The following is a 12,313-nucleotide window of genomic DNA, read 5'->3' as shown; positions in this document are numbered from 1 at the left end:
ACAAAGCTATCTTTAGCCATCTCACCCCTTGCCTTTCCCTGCAAGACTAATTGCAGCCGTTAGGAGTCGTCAACAGGTTTTCCACGCCTATCAGCTGATCACCCATTCCCACCACCCTTCTGAGTAATACCCCTCCCCACTCCCTCACTGTATATAAGGGTCTGGTGACTTCTGTTTCAGTGTATCTGAAGAAGTGTGCATGCACACGAAAGCTCATACCAAGAACAAACTCAGTTGGTCTCTAAGGTGCTACTGGAAAGAATTTTTTATTTTGTTTTGACACATATTTCAATCATCCATCCAGGCAAGCCAGGGGGCAATATCACAGTTCGGCGACAAATTCCAGCCAGGCAAAAGTATTCAAGGATGGCGAGAAGTGCCTGGGGAGAATCCTGACGACGATTCAGAGAAGACGGAAGGACAACGTTTGGTAACTGACCTGCAGTTCCCCACCCGTCTCAGTGCCATGAGAGTGCACAGTGCTACACACATAGCAGCTATACAAAAAAGGAAGCAATTTTTCAAAAGGGGGGGATTAACAAGCTCCCACAAAATGGAGCTTACAAGCTTAAAATGGGAAGGACAACAAAGGGAGGTGAGTTGGGTAGACAGGGCTGCCTTTAAAAACAATTCCGAACCTACAGGTTTTGGTCCAGAACACGGTATTCAGTCTAAGGGCTACACATACGTCAACTGATAATATCAGTTGTAGCTACTCTCCGCAAGTGAAAATGTAAGCAGAAATAGAGAGGTGTGCACGATCAAACGGGTTCTACTTACGTGCAAAGAATGGACTGGTCTTCTCGATCTGTAGATAAAGAGAAAACAGGTATTAAGTCTGGGGTATTCAAGAGTATGGTGAGTTATTTGGGCTTGGTGTATACGGACCTATCATTTCATATAGAAACGAGATCTGAATGTCACAGAATCCCAGTAATGCAGGAATCTTCAGAAGAGTTTATTAAACATCTACTAGCAACCTCATACTGGGCATTGCTTAGGAATTCAAAGGAACTTCCAAAAAAAAGTGCATTTTTGAAAGGTTCAGCCCACCATCTTCATTCAAAATGGCATCCCACTGTATCCAAGCACAGGCCAAATCCTGCTCCTTGATCTCAAGAGCCGCCACACCAAACTTGACAGCAATGTCTTAAGAGGTGCCAAAATGTGTAGCGAGCAAACACCTTTTCCAAAATATAACGTTGGTTATTTATTGCACAGAAGCAGGAAGGAAGCCATTTTGGCCAAACCATGCCCATGTGTCCTATATGGAACATCATATACGATGTGAGGTGTGGTGCAAGTAAAGAGACGGCTGGGCTAAAGGGATTTACAGGTACACCGATCAGCTGGTTGCTGGCACTTTAAAAAAATCAACTCTGGCGATCAATGGGGAGCAGCCAGATCGCCCACACATCTCCTAGGCGCCGTGGCTTTCCCAATCACCAAAGTCATGTTAAAAACTAGGTTATGGGACATAGAGCGTCAGGAACTAATTTTAGCTGCGGAAAAAACATTTTGCCCTCTTTATTTTCGACTCTCTTGGGCGCAAGAACCTAATCCCAATTATCTACAATTTCTGTTTAACCCGCAAGAAAGAAGGGCTTTTTCACTGGCTAGGTTCAATTCTAATCCCTCTAAACTCCTCTGGGGTAGGTTCGCGGGGAAGGCAGAAGGAGATAGGATCTGCCCATGTGATGCCCACCTGGTGGAAACTCCAGCTCACATGGTCCTCAAATGCAAAATGTATGATGATCTCTGCCAACAATACCTAGACCAACTACAGGTGAAACTCGAAAAATTAGAATATCGTGGAAAAGTCCATTTATATAAGCAATTGTTTTCATTAGCTACTGGAGTTTAATATATGAGATAGACTCATGACATGCAAAGCGAGATATGTCAAGCCTTTGCTTGTTATCATTGTGATGATTATGGCGCGCAGCTGGTGAAATTGTTAATTTGGGGTTTTCATCAGCTGTACGCCATAATCATCACAATTATAACAAATAAAAGCTTGACATATCTCGCTTTGCATGTCATGAGTCTATCTCATATATTAGTTTCACCTTTTAAGTTGAATTACTGAAAGAAATGAACCTTTCCACGATATTCTAATTTTTTGAGTTTCACCTGTATGTATCCCAAAATAGAAACTGGAGATAGAGGTTATACGCTTCCTATTACAGGAGAGAGACCAGGAGCTCACCAAGACAGTAGCTAAGTTCCTCTATTTGATCTTTTGCAGCCAAAGTACATTACAGGACCCTGCCCTTGTTGGAGACCCACAGAGCTGAAATAGATTGCTGGCCTCCTCTTCCCTTTGGCAAGTGACTCTACTGATAATATGGCGACGAGATTGTACTGGCCTATTTATTTTGAATGTTTGTAAGTGATGCCAATAAAGGCTTTGATACGGATACTTTTAAAAAAATCTCCCTGCGCTGCGCTTTGTAAGCAACAATCAACTGAGTGGCCATGCGGGGACACCTGATGTCATTTGTGGCATCTGGTGATTGGCATGTGGGCAGCCACGCCCACCTGTCAATCTTGGCCTATGGGGGACGGATGGGAGAGATAAGGATTCCGATCCAATCCCCCGCCCCTGTGCTAAGTGGAGATGCCAACAGTGGAACTGAAGACCTCCTGGCACCCATTGGGACTGTTAGGGCAAAAAGCAGGGAGGCCAACGGTAGGTGGCACCAGAGAGCCCATGACGAGCAGAGGCGTCTGATTCTAGTTCTGTTCCCACCCTCCTCTCTGCTGAGTTCTACAAGTGGCAACACTGAGACTAAAGAGGAAGAGGAGGATGCTGAGAAGCAGGGGCACTCCCTGGACCAGTTGGAAGTCAGGTGGCAGGCGAGAGGGAGCTTTTCGTGGGACAGTGACACATTTGTCCTAATGGACCAGTCATCACGGGCAAAGCCAGTGACCTAGCACTGAATTTCTGCTTCCCATGACTTCTGAACATCTGGACAAGTCTCTGTGTCACTTGCCAATCCTGTGCACCGGGGGATCAGCAGAAAACCGGAGGCGCCCACAATGCACGCACAATACTTTAATTTTTATCACACTCCCTAGGTTAGCAACAATGGACATCTTGTTTTTTGTCCTCCGGGACAACTCTGAAGACAAAAGGTTAAAGATTCAAGTTGTTTCTATTTCAAAAATAGAAACGGACAAGTTCCCAATAGAACGGTGGTTCTTTAAACGGGGGTCCACAGCGGATGTGATGTTTTTGGACAGTTCCCGGCGCTGCCACAAAAAGCAAGAGGGAGGAAACTTAACGTTGGCAGAGATTTAGGCCAGACCGCAATCCCTCTCTCCTTCTACACTCTGGGGTTGCATATACACAGCACATTCTCCCCTGCCCCCAAGGATCCTGGGAACTGTAGTTTACTTCTCACACAATCCCCAGCATCTTCATTTTAATTTAAAAAAAAACTACAGTTCCCAGGATTCTTTGCAGGTGTGTTCTAAAAGTATGCAGCTGGAATGGCCATGCATGGAACAGAGAGCAAAAGGGGAAGCATCGTTTTGTAGCAGAAAGGTATACACCACATCTATCAACTGACAAACCTCATAGGAGCATGGAGCACACACAGATCTGGTTATATATCTTCGGGGCGCATCCGAAGCTCTGTATGCTTCTGGAAGGAAATCTCTGTGATCAAACTACAGTCGTACCTTGGTTTTCGAACAGCTCAGCTCTCAAACGTTTTGGCTCCCGAATGCCGCACTATTTTTGTTTGCGAACTATTTTTGGAAGCCGAACATCTGACGGGGCTTCCGATCGGCTGCAGGACCTTCCTGCAGCCCATCCGAAGCAGCGCTTTGGTTTCCGAATGTTTTGGAAGTTGAATGGACTTCCAGAACAGATTCCGTTTGACTACCAAGGTACGACTGCATACGTTTTTGCACACACTTGAATTTACTCCAGTTGGCAACCTCGGAGAGAGTCCTCATTAAGTTTTTTCCTCAGCTCCAGGCTCAAAGTTCTGCTCTCTTCCTTTTAATCCTGCTAATCACCCCTGCTGACAAATTTAATTGGGTGCACTTAGCAGAGAACGAATTCCACTCGGGCTGAGCTATGCCGATGGTCAACACTAGAAAGGAGAACGGCCCGGGAAATTAAACAGGGGCATGTCAAAACTTCCGACAACACAGTTGGAGGACGGGGACAAAAGCCATGGCCATCCCTTCTCCTCCACAGTCTCGTTCCCAGGTGCCCCCCGAGTGTTTTATGCACCCCATGATCCAGGGTCTGCTTGCCGCTTGCTCCATCATATGACATCATTGGGTGGACATTTTTTTGGGGGGGGGGGGTCCTGGGCTGGACCTCAGCCCCAAATGACTATCTATACAGCAGAGGAGACATCCAACACAGTCTCTTTTTCCTCCCCAGGTGAAGACTGGGCTAAATGGGGCCGCTTTGAAAGCACACAAGCTTTCCCCCAGCATCCCAGGCTTCCTTCTTCGAAAACAACATCGTTCTTTTGGACCACCCCCCCTTCCTCCTCCTCCTCCAGCCTCTGTTTGCGCCCCCGCTTCCCTCCCAGAGGACCAGCTTGCTCTGCTTAATCGCAGCCTTGAATCGGATGGTTTATCACAAGGAAGCGACTCTGAGCTGGCAGCTTGACCATAAAAGGAGAAAGCAACTGAATCGGGCATCCTGGCCTGCAGCTTCTTGACATTTTATTATGAGCTGGTCTCCCTGCAGGGTTTGTGCATGTTTCCAGCACAGTCGGGGGGGGGGGGAGAGAGAGAGGACGGCAGGAAGAAGACCTCTTACAGCTGCTGCCATTTGACTACCAACCAGGGATAGATGAACCCATCAATTTTGGTCCCTACTAGCCTCTCCAATCTTAAGCTTGGCTCTCCACGTTTCCCCAGCTAGAAGCTTCTGCATTTTGTGAAAAGTCGTTATGAAAAATTCACGAGCATTTAGTCAGATTTACCCAAGCTTATCCATCCTTAAGGGACCCAGGTGGCGTTGTGAGTTAAACCACTGAGCCTAGGGCTTGCTGATCAGAAGGTCGCCGGTTCAAATCCCTGCCACGGGGTGAGCTCCCGTTGCTCGGTCCCAGCTCCTGCCCACCTAGCAGTTCGAAAGCATGTCAAAGTGCAAGTAGATAAATAGGGACCGCTCCAGCGGGAAGGTAAACGGCGTTTCCGTGCGCTGCCCTGGTTCGCCAGAAGCAGCTTTGTCATGCTGGCCACATGACCCGGAAGCTGTCTACGGACAAACGCCGGCTCCCTCGGCCTATAGAGCGAGATGAGCGCCGCAACCCCAGAGTCGGACACGACTGGACCTGATGGTCAGGGGTCCCTTTACCTTTACCTTTATCCATCCTTAAAGAAATCAGGCCTGAGTGCTCACTGGAAGGACAGATCCTAAAGCTGAGGCTCCAAGACTTTGGCCACCTCATGAGAAGAGAAGACTCCCTAGAAAAGACCCTGATGTTGGGAAAGATGGAGGGCACAAGGAGAAGGGGACGACAGAGGACGAGATGGTTGGACAGTGTTCTCGAAGCTACCAACATGAGTTTGACCAAACTGCAGGAGGCAGTGGAGGACAGGAGTGCCTGGCGTGCTCTGGTCCATGGGGTCATGAAGAGTCGGACATGACTGAACGACTGAACAACAACAACAACAACCCAAGTATACAGACGTTTGTAAGCAACTTTGTCTCATATACAAATGCATGCAAAGCCATTATACCAGCCCCAATGCATTTTTTTTTGTACGTTACCTTCGCTAATACAGGTTTATGCTTTTTTAGGCACACTGCGGGATGTGCACTTTTACACCCCCTTACTTGGCCGGAGAGCCACATTAGAACGTTCAAAAAAAGTGTCCATTTCGAAGGATGGCTGTTTCTTGAGTCCACATATCGTTTTGTGAAGTTCAATTAGGTCAGGTTCACCTTTAAATTGAATTTCTGCCGCATCCCAACTTACCATGTCAACAGCGGGATGGAGAGGGAAGAAGGAAAGGGACACAAGGGAGTTTTCCAGGCTCTTTCTGTTTTCAGGTGGGATTCAATCGCACAGCTGCGTTTCAGGTTGCCCAATAAAAGCTGAGCGGTCTCTTGAGCAAGAATTCCACTTCCCCTCCTCACCCTCTCCCAAAAATCATTTCCCCCCCCCAAATAAAGAAAGTGATGGGAAAATGCACTAGGAAAAAGGTGGTCACAACTGTGTGGCACAATGTCTCATAATTTTCCTGTAAACAAATCAGAATGAATGCTCCATAGATGGCCAAAGTTGTCTAATCTCCCAACAAACTCCGAGCAAATGAATCAGGACGAGCAGGCCATCACTATATGAGCACACCAGGCAGATATTTTTATGAGAGGGAAATACATCTATAAATAAATAAATCTGGAAGGTCATCTAAAATGGCCCTGGAAACACTGGGCAGTGGCTGGGTGCGGGATTCAAGGGCATACCATAAATTTTGGGTTGGGCAAATAAAATCTGTGCTCTTTTGAGCCTGTATGACAAATCCCCCTTGTTGTGGTTTGGAAAGTGACAGGTATAGGCATTGCAAAGCATGGCATGGAAGATTAACAGAAAGACATTATAAACTCTGCACAAGCAAATCAGGACGGATGTTTGTTGTTGCATGACCTCCCCCGGAAAGAAATCTGAATGAATAAAGGCCATAGTCTAACCTCTGCATAAGCTTTGTGCAGGCAAATCAGGATGAACCCTCAATAAACAATCTGCCTGGAGAAAGACAGCCTTATCCTCCTCTATAAATCCGTCTAATCCCCTCTTAAAGCCGTTCGAATTGTTGGCATTCAAAACATTTTGTGAGAGAAAATCCCATAGTTTAACTACGCCCTGGGTGAAGATGTCTGTCCCAAGTCTCCCAATCATTCCGTTTTCACAGGATAGCCCCACTGGGTACTGGTATCACGAGAGAGTGAGGGTCTGGAGGCAGTTGGCTAACAGATTGAGGTTGAATCCTGACAAGACAGAAGTACTGTTTTGGGGGGGACAGGAGGTGGGTGAGTGTGGAGGACTCCCTGGTCCTGAATGGTGTAACTGTGCCCCTGAAGGACCAGGTGCGTAGCCTGGGAGTCATTTTGGACTCACAGCTGTCCATGAAGGCGCAGGTCAATTCTGTGTTCAGGGCAGCTGTCTACCAGCTCCATCTGGTATGCAGGCTGAGACCCTACCTGCCGATGGACTGTCTCGCCAGAGCGGTGCATGCTCTGGTTATCTCCCGCTTGGACTACTGTAATGTGCTCTACATGCAACTACCTTTGAAGGTGACCTGCAAATTGCAACTAATCCAGAATGTGGCAGCTAGACTGGTGACTGGGAGCGGCTGCCGAGACCACATAACACCGGTCCTAAAGGATCTTCACTGGCTCCCAGTACATTTCTGAGCACAATTCAAAGTGTTGGTGCTGACCTTTAAAACGGCCTCGGCCCAGTATACCTGAAAGAGTGTCTCCACCACCATCGTTCAGCCCGGACACTGAGGTTCAGCTCCGAGGGCCTTCTGGCGGTTTCCTCAGTGCGAGAAGCGAAGTTACAGGGAACCAGGCAGAGGGCCTTCTTGGTAGTGGCACCCTCCCTTCAGATGTCAAGGAGATAAAGAACTATGCAACTTTTAGAAGACATCTGAAGGCAGCCCTGTATCAGGAGGTTTTCAATACTTGATGTTTTTATTATGTTTTTAGATATGCTGTAAGCCGCCAAGAGTGGCTGGGGAAACCCAACCAGATGGGCGGGGTATAATTATCATCATCATCATCATCATCATTCCCCTTTCCCTGTCCCCTTTCTCTACACCTAAGGTAATTTTAGACACCTCTACATGTCCATGTCCATTGTTCACTCCCCCCCCCCAAAAAAACCCCAAGTGATTTCCCCATAAGGCAGCTTTTCTAGACCAGTGGCGTAGCATGGGGCGTGGGTCACAGGCCACGCTACGCCACTGCTCCAGACCCCTGATCCTTTGTATCTAAGCATTTCCTGTATTCTACAGGATCCTTTTCTGAGCAGAACTGTACCCAGTATTCCAAATGTGGTCACATCATATAGGTAAAAAGGTAAAGGACCCCTGGGCGGCTAAGTCCAGTCAAAGCCGACTATGGGGTTGTGGCGCTCATCTCGCTTTCAGGCCGAGGGAGCCGGCATTTGTCCACAGAAAGCTTTCCAGGTCATGTGGCCAGCAGGACTAAACCGCTTCTGGCACAACTGAACACCGTGACGGAAACTAGAGCGCACGGAAACGCCGTTTACCTTCCCGCCACAGCGGTACCTATTTATCTACTTGTGCTGGTGTGCTTTTGAACTGCTAGGTTGGCCGGAGCTGGGACAAAGCAACGGGAGCTTACTCCGTCGCAGGTATTGGAACCGCTGACTTTCTGATCGGCAAGCCCAAGAGGCTCAGTGGTTTAGACCACAGCGCCACCCACATCCCATCATTTATTACATCCAGGGCAATAGTCCCCATTTGCCTGGATCCCTCTCTTCCTGCACTTCCATATTAAGAACATGCAGATATAGAAAGCTGCCTTGTGCTTGGCTAGGACATTGGTGAATTTAGCTCAGTACTGTTTACACTGACTGGCAGCAATGGCTGTCCAGGGTTTCAGGCAGGGGACGTTCCCAACCCTATCTGGAGATGTTGGGGATTGAACCTGGGACATGCAAGGAAGATACAGTACTCTACAGTTGAGCTACACTCCTTCCCCAACTGCTCTCTGGAGGCAAAGAGGCTGCATTCAACACACAAACTCCGGAGACCACTTCAACTAGGAGGAAGTTATGTGTTTACTCACGGAGCAGCAACATTTGCTTCGTCTGAACAAAAAGACCTAACTTTAAAACAATGCTTCTGAGCATCGTGCTGGAGACTCACACAGCTGTATATTTTTAGCTGTTTAATTAGACTTCTGTGTTTTATACTCATTCGGATCCTTTAAAACCTTCCAGTTGTATATAGCGGTTGTTAGTATATCTTGGCAGTAAATCTATGTGAAGGATATATTAAAAAAAATTAAACCGAGTGAAAATTACAACCGTAATTCCGACACGCATAGGAGGGAGCTGGGCAGAGGAAGCAAAACAGCCCCAGTTCGGAAGCTCAAATGTGCTCAACCTGTTTGTCCGTTTTGAAGCACCCAAATGATGACAAAATGATGAAACAATCCAGATGTAGGCAGGGAAAGAAGGGACAATGCAGAGAGGATGGGGGGGGGAGAGTGGAAGATGGAGATGGACAGGCAGAAGCAAAACAGAGACTGCCCATTTTCTGGCAAGTTTATTTCCTCTTGGCCAAATCAAGACCCATTCTACAGGAGCAAGCTTCCCAAACATCCAAAAGATGAAACGCATTTGCTATTGTGAAAGTTGCCCTGCACTTGGAGGTGGGGTTGGGGGAGAAATTCGGTTTCGATCGCATTTTAACGAGAAACGGCCTAATTTGCACTTCTTGAACCAATACGTGAGCTGAAACACAGCTCTCCTTTGACATTCACAATTCTCCAGCCAAACAACGTGCATTATATCAGGCGGGAAGTATGTATAAAAACACATGGGTTAGTGAAGGTGACACAGAGATGCATTAGGGGAAATTCGCTCCACCAAAAAAAAAAACCCATGCATCTCAGTTAAAATTGCATGCAATGTCTTTATCGGGAGAAACACGCAAGAAAACTCTGACAATTTATCATGAAGATGTTTTTGATTTTTAAAAACAAATTGCATACTGCTGCAGAAATGTGGAGAACTAGATTTAAGGTGGGGGGGGGATCAGAGAAACTGAAATGGGCAACTTCATCCTTCCCCAGTTGGAAGGGGAATTACTTGAAGAAATATCTACATTAGTCAAAATGGAATAGGAGAAATTTGTCATTTTTCTAAACTGAAAAAGGCCCATATGCTGTAGCATAGGGGTAGGCAACCTGAGGCCCGTGGGCTGGATGCGGCCCAATCGCCTTCTAAATCCAGCCCACGGATGGTCCGGGAATCAGCTTGTTTTTACCTGAGTAGAATGTGTCCTTTTATTTAAAATGCATCTCTGGGTTATTTGTGGGGCATAGGAATTTGTTCATATATTTTTTTCAAAATATAGTCCCACCCCCCCCCCAAAAGGTCTGAGGGACGGTGGACCGGCCCATGGCTGAAAAATTTTGCTGACCCCTGTGTGTGGCATTTCCTAGATGGGGAGTGGCTCCACCCCCCACCCCACCGATCGTTTTGGCTGCCCTTTCCCGAACATTATTCCAGCTCTGCGGCATCCCTTTTGAGATGAGGCCGTATGCAGCATTCCAAATGTGGCCACCCAATAGATTTGTACATGAGGGTGGCAACTTTCAGTTTGAGTTAAGGGCTCCAAAAGAATTTCTGAAGAGATCCTTACAAAAGATTCGGCTGCATTTTAAATTATAAGCCCCTCCGCAGATGAGCACCACCGGAAGGGAACCGTTTCTGTACGCACAAAGGCTACGGCCTCATCTGCACCATTTATTTAAAGCAGAATCATACCCGCTTCGAGCAGTTTTTTACGGCTTCCCCCAAAGCATCCTGGGAACTGAAGTTTGTTAAGTAAGTGCTGGGAGGTGTTTGGAGACACACACACCCCCCTCTTCCCCTCACAGAGCTATAGTTCTCAGAGTGGTAAAACAAGTCCATCCGTTCCAGCGGAAAAACAACACAATCCCAACAAAGGATGAATGGTTATTAAAAAATAAGAGAATCCCTTGAATTGGCGAAACTAACAGAAATAGTAAGACATCAACCAAGTGAAAAAAAATCAGGAGAGGATGCGACGTTTTTACAAATTATATGAAGGAGGTCAGCTCCCGAAATTATGATCATGACTGGCTTAGTCTAGATTAAAACTCCACGGGTAAACAAACTGCATCTCCACAAAGTTCAAAATGATTACAGATAACCAAAGACAAAAGAATAAAAGAACAGACTTCCGGAACGGATGATGTTTGAGAACCAAGGTACCACTGTATAGCAAGCCTTTCCAGTTTAAGGGTGGGGGGGGGGTGTAAACACAGTAAATAAAAAATAAAATAAAATAACTTTTGCAATTCATCAGGGAGTCACATAAGGAGGAAACACTTGCTTGGTAACCTCAGCAGCAACCTGGGTGCCAGATGCAGGGGCGTAGCAAGGGGGCGGGGGGGGCCGCCCCGGGTTCCATAATGGAGGGGGTGACAAATTATCAAGGAACATTTTTTTTTAAATTGCCTGCTCCGAAGGTCTTATCTTCCTATACTAGGGATGATATAGCTATATATGAAATTCCATGCATATTGGTTAATATCTTGACCCTCCTCCACCAAAATAGCTGTTCACTTGTCTGTTTTCCTATGTCATGAAGACTGAAATTTCAGTTCAGAGAACACTTACTGTTCCCAGCCCTAACCCTGTGGAAAGCCATCTAATTAGACTTTAATTCGATTCTGAGATGTTTTTAGGAGGTAATTTAATTATTGTTTGATTTTATACCAATGTTATGTATCTGATGTTAGGCACCCTGAGCCCGACTTCGGCCAGGGAGGGAGGGATATAAATAAAAGTTTATTATTATTATTATTATTACTTGTTATTATTCCTTTGTAAGAAAATGTGAAATAACGTAAAACCATTTTTCGGGGGGGGGGGGATCAATGGGGAGGTTGACAAGAAATTTTCCGCACCGGGTACCACCTGACCTTCCCATGCCTGGGGGGGGGAACAAAAAATTTTTTGCCCCCGGGTACCAATATACCTTGCTACGCCCCTGGCCAGATGCCACAGTCCCAATGGCTCAAGTTCTGAACTTTGTCATCCCTGCAGTCCAGCACGGGCAGCTCTGACTGGCAGCAGCTGCCTTATATGTTAGGCAGGAGTCTAGAAAGATGAAATTCACAAATGCACCAGAGGGGAGGCCGGCAAATGTGAGTATTCTGCGGACTTCTAGCCACTGGGAAAGGCCGTAGTTCAGTGGCAGAGCATCTGGTTTGCATGCAGAAGATCCCAGGTTCAGTCCCTGACATCTCTGGTCTGAAACCCCGGATAATTGCTGCCAGTCAGAGTGGACAATATGGAGCTTGATGGACCAATGGTCTCAACTCAGTATAAGGCAGCGTCTGATACTCCCATGTTCCCAGACAGCGGAGTGGCTGCCTCCAACAGTCCACAGGGAGCACCTCTCCATGCCCCTATTTGCCAAAACTATTTGTAACGCATTAGACCCTGCCCACACGCCTGGCCCAGATGGGCAAAGGAAGAGGAGCGTTCCCTTTTTGAGTCAGATTGTGGGTGGCAGACAGTGCCAAAGGATTCCTAGG

At 46.9% G+C, this 12,313-nt stretch overlaps 1 protein-coding gene across 2 annotated transcripts in view; it reads right to left on the bottom strand.

Annotated features, from left to right (window-relative positions):
• The window catches only part of MYH11 (myosin heavy chain 11), an 85,842-nt gene that overhangs the window by 60,343 nt on the left and 13,186 nt on the right, over window positions 1–12,313 (bottom strand). For both annotated transcript variants that reach the window (XM_033166682.1, XM_033166683.1), the window contains exon 4: window positions 781–808. In XM_033166682.1, coding sequence (XP_033022573.1) covers window positions 781–808 — 28 coding nt within the window. The remainder of the gene's footprint in view (window positions 1–780; window positions 809–12,313) is intronic.

This window comes from Lacerta agilis, chromosome 13, assembly GCF_009819535.1.
Source record: "Lacerta agilis isolate rLacAgi1 chromosome 13, rLacAgi1.pri, whole genome shotgun sequence".
NCBI lineage: Eukaryota > Metazoa > Chordata > Lepidosauria > Squamata > Lacertidae > Lacerta > Lacerta agilis.
This window is presented reverse-complemented; position numbering and strand designations above follow the sequence as displayed.